The 18,374-nt window shown below is 38.7% G+C and overlaps 2 protein-coding genes across 2 annotated transcripts; both read left to right on the top strand.

Annotated features, from left to right (window-relative positions):
• Nucleotides 1–1,543: 1,543 nt before the first annotated feature.
• Nucleotides 1,544–12,908, top strand: zmat1 (zinc finger matrin-type 1; the record flags this gene model as incomplete). The annotated part of the gene is made up of 7 exons (XM_079242815.1): nucleotides 1,544–1,682; nucleotides 3,723–3,829; nucleotides 3,921–3,992; nucleotides 4,229–4,364; nucleotides 4,503–4,790; nucleotides 5,165–5,255; nucleotides 10,172–12,908. 7 exons carry the CDS (start codon nucleotides 1,544–1,546, stop codon nucleotides 11,109–11,111), a joined length of 1,773 nt encoding a protein of 590 aa, XP_079098941.1. The 3' UTR covers nucleotides 11,112–12,908.
• Nucleotides 12,909–15,454: 2,546 nt separating this feature from the next.
• Nucleotides 15,455–17,912, top strand: cd8b (cd8 beta; the record flags this gene model as incomplete). Its single annotated transcript, XM_079242156.1, has 5 exons — nucleotides 15,455–15,617; nucleotides 16,653–16,739; nucleotides 16,906–16,995; nucleotides 17,153–17,186; nucleotides 17,888–17,912. Coding segments are annotated over 5 exons (399 nt in total), but the record flags the coding sequence as incomplete, so codon positions are not given.
• Nucleotides 17,913–18,374: the final 462 nt, after the last annotated feature.

Genomic DNA, 18,374 nt, shown 5'->3' with positions numbered 1-18,374 from the left:
TTGTAGTATAAAGACTTGTTTCTATAAAGAATGTATCTGTTGTTCCAAAGCAAAGTGGTATGCGGGGTGAAGTTATGTTTGTACAGCATCTTCCAGTAAAAAAGTACTTGCTGGTGAAAACTAGACAGTTTAATATTTAATTTTTTAACCTCAAAATCCCATTTTAATAAAAACTGTAAACCTCCACAAGATGCAAAAATATTGTTGGGAAATATATGCCAAAAGTTTTCTGGATTTTTTAAAAATGATTTTAACCAATTATTTTTTATTGTGCCATTCATACATTCATAATCAATAGCCATGTTCATAATCTTGAAGCAAGACCGCTTTTTTTAAATAGTGAGTTTTGTTATTCCAAATAAAGTTAAAATTTAGTTGATTTACAGCTTTAGTAAATGATGGCTCTAAAGCTAAAGAGTATGTAAGATGAAGAATTCTAGAAATACCATCAACTTTGGTGAGTAAAATACGACCAAAAATTGTAAGATCTCTTTGCAACCAAAGATTATATATGTTCTTACATTTGACCAGTTTATTTTCTAAGTTTTCTAAATGTCTGTCTTTAGAGTTTTTAGTTATATAAATTCCTAAATATTTGACATTTTGTTTGACTGCAATATTTTGTATGGAATTATGGGGACAATGTTTAATTGGTAAAAGTTCACATTTATCTAAATTAAGAAATAAACCAGAGGCTCTGGAGAAAGTGTCAATTGCCTGCAGAGCTATAGTAATTTGCTTGTCATCTTTAAGAAAAAGAGTAGTGTCATCTGCATACTGACTTATTATGAGTTCTTGACCAAAAATTTCAGTTCCTTTCAGAGTTTTTAAGGTGAATAGCCAGCAATTCAGCAGCTAAAATGAAAAGCCCTGGACTGCAAGGGCAGCCTTGAAATACACCTTTGTTTAAGTTAAATCGACTCGTGTTACCATGGGATAATGACACAGAACTATTTCTGTCCTTGTAAAATACCTGCATTGCATTGATAAACTTTGACCCAAACCCAAAAATTTGCAAAGCTTTTGTTAAGAAAGAATGTTCTAAGTTGTCAAATGCCTTTTTAAAATCTTAATATCACGTGTAAAACCTTCATAGTCTTGTAAATCAAGCACTAGGCGGATGTTGTCATGTATAGATCTGTTTTGCATGAATCCCGTCTGAGTCGTATTAATGACATCAGGGAGCGTAGCTTTAAGTCTTGAAGCATATACATGGGATAAAATTTTATAATCATTATTCAAGAGTGTAATAGGTCTAAGATTGTCTATAAGATTGTTTTTTATCCTTTCCCGGTTTTGGGATAAGAACTATTACTCCCTGCTTCATTGTCAGTGGGAGGTTTTGGTTTTCAATTGCTTCTCTCAGTACTTCAAGTAACATTTCTCTTAATTCTGTCCAAAAATGCTTATAGAAATTTGAAGTCAGGCCATCAGAACCTGGGGATATTTATTTATAAATAGCAGTCCGGAAACACCTTCTCTGACGTCAGAGGATCTGACATTCTAATATTACTGCGCATGCGCCAAACAGCTAGGGAAAAGGATGGAGGATTCATGCGTTTGCATTCCGCAAATTGCGGAGTCAGACGCCCAAAATAACACTGCCATTTCCCCTATCGCGGCTTCTGTCGTAGATTCTGACAAAGTAATAAACACTAAAATTGATAGTACCCAAGTTGAAGGTGAGTTGTGTGCCCTTTAAGTGCCGTGCCAGCGTTAGCTGTTTAGCTAACTGGCTAGCTAGCTCGTCAGGCTAGCAGCTAGTTAGCTTCTCTGCTAAACACGCTGAAGACATCTAATGTTTAAAAGTCCTCTGGCGCAGGATTATGTTGACTTTATAGCCCACCTAAGCTGTCTCCCTACCCTCTGACCATTCTGGTATTTAAATCATCTGAAGAGATCTCTCAGATTGGTCTTATTTGGTGTCTGCAGCCTTATAACAACCTTTACAGAAACATCTACGTCACTGGTTTAGAGTCACCTGGCTAAGCAAAGATCTACTTTTAAATGGTAAAGGGAAGAAAACTTCACTTTGTCACAGTCATTGGAATAGATTATCTCTTTATATTAATCTGCTCTGACAGTGAAGTAATACAGTCTAGAGGTAAACAAGGTGTAATAGTCTGTCAGTGTAAAACTGTAAGACCAGCAAGTGGCACTGTGTCCTTTCTCACTAATAAAATAATTAATATAATTAAAATAATTAACAAATAGTCATAAGGATTTTACTTTTTAAAAAAAGTATTTAAACACTTTAAGACAGCAATGTGTTGTCTTGTTTGATGCCACTGGCTACTATAATGAGACTATCATTTGGTAAGTACAGAATTGAACATGTATTGACAGATATATCTCGTGTTTAAACAATACCAGTGTTCTATTTGAGTTCTAGTCTTCGCAGACTATATGGTACACAGTATGAATGGGAATTAGACACATTTTTAGACTTATGAACCTATTTTCTTTATTATTATCATCTGCTGGCATAGTAATTTTTATTTTTTGAGGCGCCATTAAAACAAAGTTATCAACTATTTCAAACAAAATTTAAGATAATATAAAGTAAGAATAATTGGTTGAGTTATAAAGCAAAATAACATATTGAGAGACACATTTTCAGCCATTTTAAAAATAAAATGCACTTATTTGTCAAAACCTCCAATGAGCTAAATACATGCATCATTTATTGGCTCTAAGAATCAACTGATCTCATATTAATATAGCAGTTTTTAATTATAATGCCATTAACTTGAGAACAATTGCCAAACTGCCTCCTCATAGTTTTTTTTTTTTTTTTTTTAAGTAGCTAAAGGAAAAACTTTTCATCAGCATATCTTTTTCTTGTAAAGCTGTTGGATCAGCCTGTACTGCAGTGATCTGACACAAAACTACATGTATGTTAATGGTAGGTAGTTATGTTTTAAGGGATAATGAATATTTACAGTGGCTGATTTGATCTGGAAAAGTTGTAAAGTTTTAATCCATCCTCAGCATAATGATTTCCAAATTTTACTCTTGATCAGAAATCCTCTAAAGTACAGTCAGGTACAGTATAATATAAAATACTAAGTATTAAAATGGAAAAAGCACTTTTTTTTATCAAATGTTTTCTTTTTTTTTTAAAATCAAAATGATTTATCTGCATTTCCCCAAGAGTGGCAGTTTTAGCAAAACATAAATATGCATTAGGACAAGGAGAAAAGTGGCCGAAAGAGAAAGAAAAGGGCACATTTCATGTTATCCAAGCAGCTTTTTGAGTCTTTTTGGGTCTACATACCTGTAAAATTTTATTCTAACTTTTAGCTTATTTCAAGTTCTAAACATAAAAAGCACACCTTACTTTATCTTGTCCTGATTAAACATTTAAGTTTTTGACAGGATTTTGGATGAGTCGACATGTTTTTTATTGAATTTTATTTTTTATTTAATTTTTATTCAAATTTAATTTAAAGTTTTATTAAAGAAGCAGTTTTTCTTCTTTTATATTCCAAAATAAATGTCCTGAAAGACAAAAATAAAATAAAAAAAACATACGCAAGCAGTTTTTAGCTTTGATCTAGCTGCGTATTAACACTACATGCTTAAAGTTTTCATCTTTTTTGGGTCTGGACAAAATCAGTGTTTCTTTGCACAAAATTACTCATTAACTAAAAATAATTTGTAATTTATAGCCCTTTTTTACGTCATAATCCTAAATAATCCTTCGTTTTACTCTCCAACAGGGCAGAGGAGTGATGAGGAGCTACTGAAGGGTCTGCTTACGGAGACTTACTGCCATGTGTGTTGCTCTGAGCTGCTATTTGAATCCCACCGCCTGTCCCACTACAATGTATGCAGCGCTTTCCAGCCTCCTGGTTTTGTAAACGCAACAAAAGTTGGAATCTTTGTAATAATACATCTTGTATGTTCTCTAACTGCAGGGAAAGAAACATGCTCAGAAAGTCAAGGTGTTCCTGAACGCCGTTAAAACGGAGAAGGCTTCGGGATCCCAGGTAAGTCTGATTTAGATGTACTTTATAGTTTGGGAACAATCTTTTTCTACCAATACGATGAGGTTTGATTAGAACATGACCTTTAAGCAAGAAATTCCTTCCTTTATAATATTTTTATGTCCTTTGCCAAAGGAATATAAAAAAATCTTTTTTTAGTACAAATTCTTTATAATGCTCAGTTTATGTATTTTGCCAGGAAATATGTCATTCTCCAGTCTGGTGTCTGGTTTTTACAGCGTGCCATGCCGAATGATAAAAATCGTTTCTGTGAGCTGTGTAACATGGTGTTCAGTTCCCACGTGGTTGCAAAATCACACTACGAAGGCAAAGTCCATGCAAAAAATCTTCGTAAACAAAGTCTTCACCTACCAGGCAAGTATTGTTGTGGGACTTTGTAATATTTACTGTTTAGTGATATATTCTGTTGATTCCATCATCTGTTTCGCTCAGATGTCAGAAGAGTGAACACAAATTAAGACGTCATTTTGTCATTGATCCCTGAATTTCCAGACAGAGACTCAGAAACATGTCCTTCACCAATTGTCAGTAAGGAACTGGACAGATCTGAGCAGAAATCCTCCCTGGATGGTGACACGGAGCTTAATACAGACCCAGCAGATGACCCTGCTTCCCCCAGCGCAGATGTAGCGCTGAAGGATCCGACGAAGTTCTGCTCTCTTTGTGCTGCCTCCTTCAACAACCCACAGATGGCCTTCCAACACTACAATGGACGCAAACACCAGAGGATCCGTGCGAGACAGAAACTGCTCAAAGAGATCGGAGAAGATGTGCAACAAGGTATCGCAGGATCATGTACTTTAGCAGAAAAATAGAGATTCTGTCATATGGCTGCAATGTTGATTCATGAAAATATTTATTCATATTGAGGTACATTTAATATCAAGTATCCACTTAGATCTATTATAGAAGCATAAACATTAAAAGAAAACTAAAGCAAAAAAAAAAAGTCAAACATTGTCTGATATGTGGTGAGCATGAAGATGCAGATAAATCGCAGCTCAGATGGAGCTTCAGCGAGGCGCCGCCTGCAGTTGATCTGGCATCGCTTTGTTGAGAAAAGTCTGGGAATCAGCTGGAGATAAAACTAAAACAAAACAAAGGAAATTTGTCTGATGCTACAATAACTTCTTCCTGCCCTCTTCTACCTGCAGCTAACTACCTGATGTGTCACATGTGTGGCGTGCTCTTACACTCTGTGGAGACGTATCAGGCCCACATGCAGGGCAACAAACACCAGATCAGGTGAGAGAAAACCTTTCCTCACAAACATTCCCTGTTTTCTGCCATCATGTGATTCATTTCACCGCTCTTACATTTAAATCCCAACATCTGCGGAACATGAGTTCATCCTGTCTTAAACCTCCAGACTAAAATTGTTGGCACCTCATGGCCTCTTATTAGCAGAGCATTACAGAAAAATCTCTTTTTGTTTTGCAAGATACCTCCAGGTTTTTATTATAAATCTGCTCAGCTGGCCTCGAGGGAAAGACTTGCTTTAGCAAAGGAGAGCTCTAAAAAAATTCCTGTCAGTTATGCAGCTTTATCAGTAACGTATTGTTTTATGTCCCAGAACAATGCAGATCGAGCAACAATCATAATGTGAGCAGTTTGAAGTGATGTTCTTGATCTTAAAAGCAGAAGTTTTACATTATGAGGTCAGAAATGATCAAAATGAATCTCTTCACACGTCGAGCTGAGGTCGCTGCGTCGGGTGAGGGACGACAGCACAGTTTGATGTTGATATTTGATGTTACTTCCTCCTCAGAGGCATCAGCAGCAGATCAGCTGCAACTCGCTGTCTAGCCGCTGTGCTCTGACATGCGGCACGATGCGCTGCAAAGCCACATCAGTCCCAGCTAGAAAAGGCTTTTTCACTGTTTGATAATCAGTGACTTGGACCCAAACCTGCTTTAATTCAATTCAATTCAATTCAACTTTATTTATATAGCGTCAAATCACGGCAATGCCATCTCAAGACGCTTTACAGACAGAGGGGAAAACACAATGAAGGCCAATTCATAACAGCCTATATAAGGAAACCAACAGATTGAGTTGAGTCCAACTCAATCTCCCATCCTGAGCAAGCACACTGGCAACAGTGGGAAGGAAAAACTCCCTTTCAACAGGAAGGAAACCTCCGGCAGAACCCGGCTCAGGACAGGCAGCCATCTGCCTCTGCTGTGTGGGGGGAAGAGGACAGAAAGACAACAGACAACAGGAACTGCTACTCCCGGCCAGGGAGACCTGCTGAGACAGGAGACATACATGTTAATGATGCAACACTGTTATGGGGGGGGGGGGGGGGGGGGGGTAAAAGAAAGAGATAAAGAGAAAAAGAAAGAAGCTCAGTGTATCAGGAAATGTCCCTCAGCAGTCTAAACCTATAGCAGCATAACTAAGGGATGCTAACCATCCCTAGCTATAGGACTTATCAAAAAGATAAGTCTTCAGCCTAGTCTTAAAGGTGGGGAGGGTGTCTGCTTCCCTAACACTAACTGGGAGCTTATTCCATAAGAGAGGGGCCTGATAACCAAAGGCTCTGCCTCCTGCTCGGCTCTTGAGACTCTAGGAACCACAAGTAAGCCTGCAGTCTGCGAACGAAGTACTCTACTTGGTATATAAGGAACAATGAGGTCTTTGATATATAGTGGTGCCTGGTTGTGGAGGGCTTTATATGTAAGGAGAAGGATTTTAAATTCTATTCTAGATTCAACAGGCAGCCAATGAAGAGTGGCTAAAACTGGAGAAATATGATCTCTCCTGCTGGTTCTGGTCAGGACTCTGGCTGCAGAATTCTGGATCAGCTGAAGGGTTTTCAGGGCATATTTAGGACAGCCCAGTAATAGAGAGTTACAGTAATCTAGTCTCGAAGTAACAAAAGCGTGAACCAGTTTTTCTGCATCACTCCGAGACAGAATGTCCCTAATTTTGGCTATATTACATAAATGAAAGAAGGCTGTTTTAGTAACCTGCTTAATATGTGGGCCAAAGGACAGGTCAGGGTCAAATATTACTCCAAGGTTTCTCACTGTAGCACTGGAAGCTAAGGTAATGCCATCCAGGTTCATTACAAAACCGGAAAATTTAGCTCTGAGTTTTTCAGATCCAACGAGAATTACTTCAGTCTTATCTGAGTTTAAGAGGAGAAAATTTCTAGACATCCAAGTCTTTATGTCTATGAGACAATTTTGTAGCCTATTGGGCTGATTTGTTTCATCTGGTTTAAAGGATAAGTATAGTTGAGTATCATCTGCATAACAATGAAAGTTTATTCCATGCTGTCTAATAATTTTGCCTAAAGGGAGCATATATAGTGTGAAGAGTATTGGTCCAAGTACAGAACCTTGAGGAACTCCATGACTTACTGTAGTTTGGGAGGAGGACTTGTCATTTACATGAACAAACTGAAGTCTATCAGATAAATATGATTTAAACCAGCTTAACGCTGTACCTGTAATTCCAATCACCTGTTCTAGTCTTTGTAACAGAATGTTATGATCGACTGTATCAAATGCAGCACTAAGATCAAGCAAGATAAGTACGGACACAAGTCCTTTGTCTGAGGCCATAAGAAGGTCATTAGTAACTTTCACCAATGCTGTCTCAGTGCTATGATGAGCTCTAAATCCTGACTGAAACTCCTCGCATAAATTATTTCTGCTCAGGTGGGCATGTAGCTGAGCTGAAACTATTTTCTCCAGAATTTTGGACATAAACGGGAGGTTAGATATAGGTCTATAATTTGCTATCACCTCTGGATCCAGAGATTGCTTTTTAAGTAAAGGCTTGATTACATCAGTTTTAAATGATTGTGGTACATATCCTGTCACTAAAGACATATTGATAAGATTTAGTAGTGATGTATTAATTAAAGGGAAAATGTCCTTAAAGAGGCTCGTTGGGAGAGGGTCTAAGATACAGGTGGATGGTTTAGATGAAGCTATTATTTTAGTTAATTCAGAGGGTTGGACAGGACAGAAACTATTTAGACACAAGTCAGATCCTGGTTCTAAGGATGCTTCGGAGACCACAACAGGCTCAACATTATAGGTAGAAGGAAGAGTATTGTGAATTTGATCTCTAATAGTGTCAATTTTATTCTTGAAAAAATACATGAAATCATCACAGCTAAGTGAGAAAGGAATACATGGCTCCACAGCGCTCCGGCTCCTAGTAAGCCTAGCTACAGTGCTGAAAAGAAACCGAGGGTTGTTTTTGTTTTCCTCTATCAATGATGAATAATAAGCTGTTCTTGCCGTACGTAAGGCTTTTTTGTATACGATTAAACTTTCTTTCCAGGTTAAGTGAGACTCCTCTAGTCCTGATGAACGCCATCTGTTTTCCAAATGCCTTGATGCCTGTTTTAGAGCTCGAAGCTGGGAATTAAACCAGGGAGCCTTCATAATCTTACCTAATTTCTTCTTCTTTAGGGGAGCAACATTATCCAAGGTTGTACGCATTGAAGCTGTTATAGTATCAGCATGTTGATCAATCTGAGCAGGAGTAAGGCTTAAAGGGGGACTCTCAGTCATGCTAAAACATGGTAGAGGTGAAAAAATTGATTCAATTGATTGTTTAAATTTTGTAATATTATTGTCTGATAAACATCTACTATAGTAGAATTTATTTTTGGTCAGTGAGTAATCAAATAAAGTGAATTCAAAGGTTAACAAGAAGTGATCGGACAAGACAGGGTTTTGAGGAAATACTTTGAGCTTATCAGTCTCAATACCATATGTTAGAACAAGATAAGCAGCAGCATTCAGTCCAAGCTGTTTGTGTAGAGAGAATATCAGCATCATTGATCAGCTGCAGAGTCAGAACACTCCACCAGGGGCAGGACGTGAAGTTTTTAATACTCTTCTAGCTTATCATCATAAATAGCTTCTTATTTTTACTAGTTCAAACCAAACTGCAACCTCCGGCAGTAAAAAGAGAAGCCTATGCAGAAGTGCATAAAACGGCAGTTCCCCCTTCATCCACTAGGGGCTGCAAAACAGAGCAGGTCCCCATAGACTCCCATGTTAAAAAGACCAACTTCACATCAGAAGTAAACATGTTTACAGCAGAAATAAACATGTTTACAGCCTGGTATAAAAATCCATTTTAGGTTTAATAAGTCAGGTTTACCTTCATGATAACTGTATGGGGGAGTAAATTTTTTCATCTCAATATTCGGCACATTTAGAGCCGTGTCCTTTTGATTAAAAAGTACTCGATCTCCCACTTCAAGCAAGAAGAAAGTAGAACAACCGCGGTTTTTAGCCGGTTAACAACATAGCTTAGCTTTCGCCCGCTTACCTCCATTAGCTGGTTAGTTCCTGTTATCTCTCTGCTCCACCTCTTTGTTCATTTCTGTATTTTCTGGGAGAGTCGACACGCATGACGCTGCCAAGATGGCAATCGTAGTAACCGCCCACGAGCTTCAGTTCAGCTCTTCAGAAACTTATGGGTGACATCACGGAGGCTGTGTCCATCTTTTTATATCCAGTCTGTGGTTCAAACACCTTTTTCTTCCACTTGGTACAGAAAGAACTTCTGCTTTTGATGTAAACACAGTTTAAACGGATGTTCGTGTTTTTTTTCTGTCTGCTGGATGTGCAAAATGAGAATGCTTTAAATTATTAAGGACAATTTTAGCTAATGTATGCAAATATGAAACAAGCCTATCTATGAGTGTAGCAGGGCTGACCCATTAGCTTTGGACCTCCAGGTTCTTTTGCACTAAACATAAACTTTAATCTAAAGTCCAGAAACCGGTTCTTCTTTTCATCGTTTTAATGTTTAAAAACAAAAACCAAAAATTAAACAAAGAAACTTAAATCTAGACCTTTCTACAAAACAAACCGAAATGCAGCGTAGCTCAGAAGGAATGTTGTGTTGCTCCGACGTCTGGTGGCTTCTGATCTTTTCCATCTCAGTCCAACAGGCAAACAAAATTTAGCTACTTGCGTGTCACCAGTCACTGGTCAGGAAACCCTCAATTTTACTGCAACACAGAACTTCAAGATATAAAGAAATTAAAAATCACAAATCTAAGACAAGATTAAATAACGCTAAAAGAAAAAAAAAAACTTTTCTTGTTGTTAACGTGAGAGAATTTAACTTGACTCTGACAACTCACCGAATGTTACTTCTGTTTCTGTGTGTTTGAGCAGGGAGAAGAAGGTCAGCGACCTCTTCAAGTCCCAACCCAAAGTCTACAGCACCTTTGCAGACGAACTGGCAGACTACATCCAGGTTCAGAAGGCTCGCGGAATCACCCCGAAGTCCAATCAGGTTCTTCCTCAAGATGACACACAGACAGAGGACGCAGACAAAGAAGAAAACCAAGAAGGATTAGTTAAGTGGGACATAATAGAAACAAATCAGGCTGCTCCTTCCTCTTCCAACCCACCCCCTCCGTCCCCCCCGGGAATGTGGCACCCTCCTTATCCAGGTCCGCCCTGGCCATCCCATGGCTGGGACTACAACTGTCCTCCTCCGCTCCTCCAGTGCTCAGCTTCCTCACAGTTCACCAGCTGGCCCACAAACAGCAGGCGACAAAGAAGACCTTCAAGTTCCTCCACCTCCTCCTCCACCTCCCGTTCCTCCGACGGCACTCACACAAGCGACGGTGAAGAAAGTGAATACAGGCAGCGAGAATTTAGAAAATCCAAGAGAGACAGAGGCGGGAAGGGAGAAGATGAAGACTCAGAGAAGGAGGAAAGGAAGAGGAAACGCCAGAAGCAAGAAAGAGATTATGTTTCAGAGGAGAAAGGAGGAGAGCAGTCTGTGGATTCAGAGGAGGAGGGGAGGAGAAAAAAGCTAAAAAGCCACGGCAAGCTGAGACGACAAGAAAGAAAACAGAAGCAGGACGACTTAGAGACGGACAAAGCTGAGAGTCACGTGGACACTTTAACACCAGAACATCCAGCGGAGAGTGGAAGAGAGACTGAAGTCCATTTACAGGCCGACTTTAATCCTGAGCAGGGTGAGAGTGGACACGACAAGTCAGCCAAACCCAAATGCAGGAAAGAGAAGAAGAAAACCAAAGAGCCTGTAGACACGAGGACAGAGGAGGAGAAGCTGTGGGACGACTCTATTCTGGGTTGTTGAGCTGGCAAACAGAAAATGATTAAAGTATCTTAAGTTATTCTACTTTTTACTGTAATAAGTAATATCACTCGATGGATTTGCACAACTTACACTCTGCTGCAGTGTTTCTATGTATTATGTTCAAACTGTTTTAGTTCTCTTATCACATCACAGACCAGCTGTTGCAAAGAAGTTTTGCTTATTGTGTAGACCTCGCAGCAGTCTGTGGTTGGCGCTTTTGAGCTTCATTCAGAACATCAGCGGAAAGAAAAAGCCTGTAGACGCTGCAAGCTTAGTCATTTCATTCCTTTAGAAGCTCTGTGTGCTTTCACTGGCAGGTCCAAGGTCTGAAGGAAAGAAGGATGTAGGAGATGTGATGGGATTTCGTGGATAAATTATGGCCCTGTTGCTCCCAACGCAGCATATCAGAAGCAGGTTGCTGAGGCATTTTCTTATTCTGCAATGCAGAGTGTGTGCCCATATGTTCTGGATGTATTTGTACATCCAAACAACACATGCCATGTTTGGGGTCATACAGGTGCATGGGTTGAAGTGGGTTCATCTCATCACAAACCTCAGAATGCAAGTTTAGCATCACAAGCCGAACAAAGTCGGTTCACTGCAGAGCGGAGCAAGAAAGTCAGAATTTTATCAACTATATTTACAGCAGAAAAAAGGAAAACGAAAACCTGGCAAAGCAGCCAGGATATTGTCGGATGATGAGGAAGGAGTTTGCACAAACGAGTCTGAACGAGTCTGAATCAGAAAAGTGACTGAAAAGTTGGCGTTTTGTTTGCTGCAGATGTTCTAGAGGCTTTAAAGTCAGATTGTAGTTGAAACTGCTGATAGGAACCAGTAACATGTAACAAAAGAAGATGTGGAGAAATAACACGAGAGGCAAACAGCTCTGCGTTCGCTTGAAGCGTTGAAGCGGAGACCATCAAAGGCTCTGCGATGTGTAAAGAGCATCTCTGAAGCCCCCCTGAGATCTCCTGTTTTCAAAGAATCCTGTGGTCTGGTTCCCTTTCTCGCTCGGGTCTCCGACCCCCGTAGAGCTGCAGGCTGCCACATCCTCTCCCTTTAAGACCCCCGCCGGGCCGTTCTGTACTCTCACCTTTCATACAGACGCAGAAGAAACAACGTGTAGTTGTCAGATGAAGGAATTCTGAGCTCTGTGGATGATCAGAAGTTTAGAAGCTGGGTTCAGAAAGGCGACCTTAAACGAAGGACGAGCTTCAGGTCGACGGAGACGTTCCGTTTGGGAAAACTTTAGAAAACCAGTGCGGCGTGTCTGTTGGTCACCGTCGCTCTTAAACGCCAGTAAAACAGCATCATTAATGTGTCTCAGTCTGAAAGCTGCATGCGTAAAGCTGCCGTTAAAACGTCTCGTTGGTTTGATACTCGGTTATTAATGAACCGATCAGTTCTGCAATAATTCCAGATTTGGTCAAATGTAAAGATTTAGTTCACTTTAAATTCACACCAGTATACAGATTTATTTATTCTAATGTTATAATTAACTATCATCATACAATTGTTTTCTAATTAATTGCTTTTATTTATGCTGATTTTTTAAAGAAAGCTGATAATCATGTATTTACGTCTTCTTGTGTTTGCCTCCGATCTGAACAATAGATTATATTTTCACTAAAGTGTTAATTCAGTCAATAAAAAAATAAATAAAAAATCAAACAAAAAGTAAAAAGCCTCCATGATGGACTCATCGCAGATTCTTTTCTAACGTGCTGAACTGCAGGAAGCAGTTGGAGTGAAACACCAGTCGAGTCTTTATGTGAAATAAAGAAGTTGTTTATGATCAAACCCAAGTTGATATAAAAACTTTTAAAAAATCTTCAGGTAATGACGCTCTGCATCATGTTCCCAAGAGGATGATTTTACTGATGATTTATATCAACAATGTGTTTTGTAGAAACACATTTACATGGAAACCCTGCACAGGCCTTTGTTTAAATCAGTGGTGTCAAACATACGGCTCGAGGGCCAAATCTGGCCCTCCAGAGGGTCCAGTTTGGCCCAGAATATCAATAAATATGGAAATGACACAAGACATTAACAGCTGTTTTTTAATAAAATCTATTTATTCATCTGAGTTTGCATTTTTTATGTTAAAATTTAAAACATTTATAAGGAGTTTTACTTTTTTCATATTTAACAAATTCCCTTCCGTCTGGATTGCTGCACAGATGTGGAAATGCACACGTATGTACATGTAAATTTAGTGTTTTTTTTCAGTTCCAGAAAGCTGGGATTAAATGTTTTGAAAATAATGCGTAAACAGAATATCTTATTTTTCTGAAGAATTTTCAGGATGATAAATTTTTTCTTTACTTTTAGCAGTTAGATATAAACACCTCGATAATGTAGGGGAGACCGGGGACAGTTGTCAACATATTGAGTACTACTACTACCTACTTGTACTTTTTGTTTGCTTGTTTTCCGTGTTTACGGGTTATTCTACCACTTGAGCCCACTTTGGCGCCTCAGCTACAGTGTAAATGCGCTGAACGTTGAAAAATGCTTCTTTAACACGTCTCTAAAACTTCATTTCTTTAAGTAGAACTTTAATATTCATTACTAGTTTATATATCCAGGTAATGTTGCGTACTCTGGTATTCCTGCAGAGACGTATGTGTGAGCGTGCATACATGCATGTAGGGCTCCGCAGAGCTCTAGGTCACACACCTGGGCAGAGACCACAGCACTGCAAACTGCTGCTCAGAGAATACACAACCTTGTTATTGTTTGATATGCAGCTTTATGTCAGCTCTGCGTGTTTCCAGCCGCTTGGCGTGTTCTGAGTGATGTGAAACATACTGAGAACATTGTTGGGTGCATGTTAGAGAAACTTCATGCTGGGTATGGTTCTGCTACATTGTTCCTGCCAACAATCTGTTTTACTCACATTTCATGTTATTTATGTGTGTGTGTGTGTGTGTGTGTGTGTGTGTGTGTGTGTGTGTGTGTGTGTAGGTCCATGCACTTTAGCTGTTGCATGGCCCCGTCTGATAGGCCCTGCTGGTGTCACATCGGGGATGCCGTCAGCGCAGTTCCTCCCATCGTCTCTGACAGATAGACAGCAGGAAAAGAAAGTATCAGCACATCTTCTCAGCTGTCAGTCATCTCTACACACACCAGCGACCCGACAAAATGATCCCGCTGCCACTCTGGACCTTGTTAGCAGCACCGATCTGGACATGCGGTAAGACCCCCATCATGTGTCGTCGTCAGGCGGTGAAGGGTGTCGTTCCCGTCTCAAACTGATGCTGCTCTGTTGTTTAACTAATGCTTCATGATCAGCACAAGGAGTCCAGATGCTGTTAAATGCTTTTACAAGCTAAACACAACAGTTTGGTTTATCTTTAAATGTTTCTCTTTTTTTTTTTCTAACATGTATTTATAACACAGGTATACATTGTTATGCTTTTACATGAACACGTACGATTGGTCGCCATGGTGAACTGCCATAGTGATCAGTTTTTATTTACTTGTTTTTTATGGCACCAGAACTATTTACACTCATTGAACCTTAAAGATTATATTTATATGTTGTTTGGGTGTTTTGTTCTGTTTCTCAAAGTTTGTTCTTTTCATTATAATAAAACAAACGTAGGAAGAAAACCCAATGTTTAACCTTTCAGACAGTCACCTTCAGATATGTGAAAACAAGGTATTGCAGCAGGTATTCTGCACACGTATGTGTGTGCCCACACACATGACAGACAGCAGGTTTGGAGCTGATTGTAGATTAAATGACTTTTTCAGTAAAGGCCTCTCGTAAACATCCCGCCGTCTTTCCTGAAAGCTGCTTTAAAATGTCACCATGAGATTTCCTCATAGTTCAGCTTCTCTGTTTGAGTGAAACTTTATGTTTAGTCGTGTTTTCAGGTCACCTCTTACTGTTTTTACTCTTTGCCAGAAGATTGATTCCTTCATTGCATCACGGTGTTCGTCTTGCTACGAGACCGTTTCGACTTTTTGATTTACCAACACCTTACAATGGATTATTAAAATAAGTTTAAATAAACCTCTTTAAGCTGAGTTTTTTTTTTACTTATTTTAATGGTTTAATCAAACAGTCACGGTTCGATTCTGTGCTGCAGTCTGTTGGTTTCCAGTGTTTAAGGCCTCGAACATCTGTGTTTCCACTCCCCACAGCTTCAAGCCAGATCCTACAAGACCCCGTCAGTGTTCTTTACCCGGCCATCTCCAGCAGTGAGACTCTTGACTGTGACTGTCAGAACATGGCCTGCGACAACGTCTTCTGGTTCCGCACTGTTCCCGCTCAAAGCAAAATCGAGTTTATTGGCAAAAGCAACAACGCTGACCGCGTCTTGTATGGCAGCGTGGACCAAAGCCACTACAGGCTGAGCAAGAGAGGCTCTGCGTCCTTTGTGCTGCACATCATTAACGTGACTGAGGCGGATGCGGGGATTTATTCTTGTGTCCTGAGGGACAGTAGAGACAACACAGAGCAGTTCAGGCCGGGAACTGTTCTTCGGCCTGGAGGTTTGTATGCTGAAACACAGACGGCTTAGTTCCCAGCAGTTCAGTGTCTGTTATTAAGGATGTTTTACGGTAAATCTGTTTGATTCCAAGTGGGAGATGTTAGAGTAAATGATTCACAGAGAAGGGATTTAAACTGTAAGAATTCAGCTGACATGTTTGATAAATACCGTTTTTGAGAGATTTGGTGTCACTTTATGCTACAAACTTTGCTCAAAATCCTGCTGAATAGTCGGATTTTATCTCTTGCCCCTTAATGGACACCAGGAAACAGGAGATTAGATAAAAAATGTGACATATCACATGGAAATAAATGGTAAATATCCCTGAAACAGTGTGTTACTTTTTTATTTTAAATTTTGTTGAAAAAATTGGACTTTTCTTATCATTTATTCATGATTTGGGTCCTTATGCGTTATCTGTGTTGTATAATCACATGTAATTTAACAAGTATTTGCTTTGGAGAAAAGCGTCTGCTAAAAGACTAGAATAGAATAAAAAGTGTTTTCCCATGAAGATCCAAGTTTTCACAATGCCGCTGCAGCGTTCGGACGTAGATGCACCAGAAGGTGAAGCTTAAAATTCACCTCTGCCATGTTTTTTTTTTCCAGTGTAAAACTCCATTGGAAGCTGATTTTCAGCAAGACAATCATTTTTATCTTAGAAATGAAAAATATGTAGTCAGAAAATGAATAATAATGTTCAGTTTTAGCACATCAGCAGCCTTCTGAAGCTCATCTTGCTTGTTTTGTTTTGCTGCTGTGATTCAGACACAGTCAATGGAATCGACTGTTTTCATAAATACTTCAGGATGGATTAGAAGGATTATAATATTTGCTTTCTTTATGGGTCGCCTCTCATTGACTCGCTGCTGTGATATAGGAATGATTAAAACTGTCCAGCTAGCCAACAAGTCACATCCTGCAAACATCACACACCTGCAGAATAAAACTCAGCCTTAATCCTTATTAAATTGTTATTTTCCCACTGCTGTTTTAATCTTTGTTTTTATGGCTTTTTTTGGTCTTTATCCAACAGAGACCCCCCCAACATTACCCCCAACCACAAAGACCAAGACTAGACCCAAACCGGTGGGCTGTCGCTGCACTTCTAAACATTCAGCGGGTAAGAAATGAGAACTTTTCTTTGTTATGTAAAAACCATAGACTGTCTATGGTAAAAACATAATAAGTTAAAGGTGTTTACATTTAGTGATGTAAGAAGCCAACGTGACGAGAAGAACTTTGGAAACTTTGGGAAAACCTTGGAAAAGCTGTGTTTGCTGTTGCAGTTGGCTGTGACCCCTCCGTTCTCTGGACGCTGGTTGGACTTGTAGCAGGCTTGGCCTTCGCTGTTCTCGGCACGCTGTATTACTTCAGCCGTGAGTATTTCTGTTCTTCCCGCTGACATGAAGTCAGACAGAACGCAGTTTGCTTCAAACGTCAACAACCGATCTGAAATATAAACATTTCATTTCAGAAAGTATGCCTTTTTTTTTTTTTTTTTAATTGTGTTTGATGTTTTTCTTTCTTTTGCAGGACTGCCCAAAAAGTGTCAGCACCACTTTGTGAAGTAAGTCCGGACCCTGAATGTAGTTGTGTTTTATTATTCTTAGGTTGATTATTTGTTTTAATTTCTAAAACAGTTTTTAATGTTTTAAATTCTACCGCTTTGTTTTTGCCTCTAAAGGAAAAGAATGATGACCTAAAGCGTCGCATCTGCCGCTTTCATCAGACCTGAAGTAAGAACTGTACAAGTCGTCTTACATAAGACTAATGAGGTTCATTAAAGCTGATGCAGCTGTTGTTGTCAAGCACTTTGTAACCTTGTGTCTATGAAAAGCGCTATATAAATAAAGTTTATCTTATCGTTTCTTATCTTATCTTATCTTATCTTATCTTATCTTATCTTATTTTATCTTATCTTATCTTATCTTATTTTATCTTATCTTATCTTATCTTATTTTATCTTATCTTATCTTATCTTATCTTATCTTATCTTATCTTATCTTATTTTATCTTATCTTATCTTATCTTATCTTATCTTATCTTATCTTATCTTATTTTAGCTTATCTTATCTTATCTTATCTTATCTTATCTTATCTTATCTTATCTTATTTTATCTTATCTTATCTTATCTTATTTTATCTTATCTTATCTTATCTTATTTTATCGTATCTTATCTTATCTTATCTTATCTTATCTTATCTTATCTTATCTTATCTTATCTTATCTTATCTTATCTTATCTTATCTTATCTTTTGTGATTGCAGGCTGCAGCCATCTGACCCGAGGTGAAGCATCCTGAACATTTGCTCCACAAATGACAGCATGTCATGTTAACTACAGTTAAATGTGCGCCAAATCAGAGGAGAGCTGAAACATGTAACATATTGTGATATATTGATGTTTTGTTGTATATTTGATGAGACGGAACTCCGTTACGTTCAGAGCGCTGCGCCGTCACCTTTCATTTATATTTTTTTGTTGAATATTATGCAGATGATGCAGTTGTTTATAAATGTTGTTGAATAAACACAAAACAGTAAAGAATTGTTGCATTGTGACACAGTTTTGGGTTAATTAACATATCAGGATGGTTTCCGTGCCTGAGCGGTGGATCAGTATCAGTTTTTACAATCCAGTTTATTTATAAAGCAACAATTAACAAGTAATTAAGTTTAACTTTATTGAAACAGAAGTTAAATACAAGTCCCATAAAATACAGTTAAGTTTATTCCAATTCAGTCTATCCATAAT

The sequence above is a fragment of the Telmatherina bonti genome (assembly GCF_933228915.1).
Source record: "Telmatherina bonti genome assembly, chromosome: 6".
In the NCBI taxonomy this organism is placed as follows: domain Eukaryota; kingdom Metazoa; phylum Chordata; class Actinopteri; order Atheriniformes; family Telmatherinidae; genus Telmatherina; species Telmatherina bonti.
The sequence above is the reverse complement of the archived record's forward strand: the minus strand, read 5'-3'. Positions and strand labels throughout refer to the sequence as shown.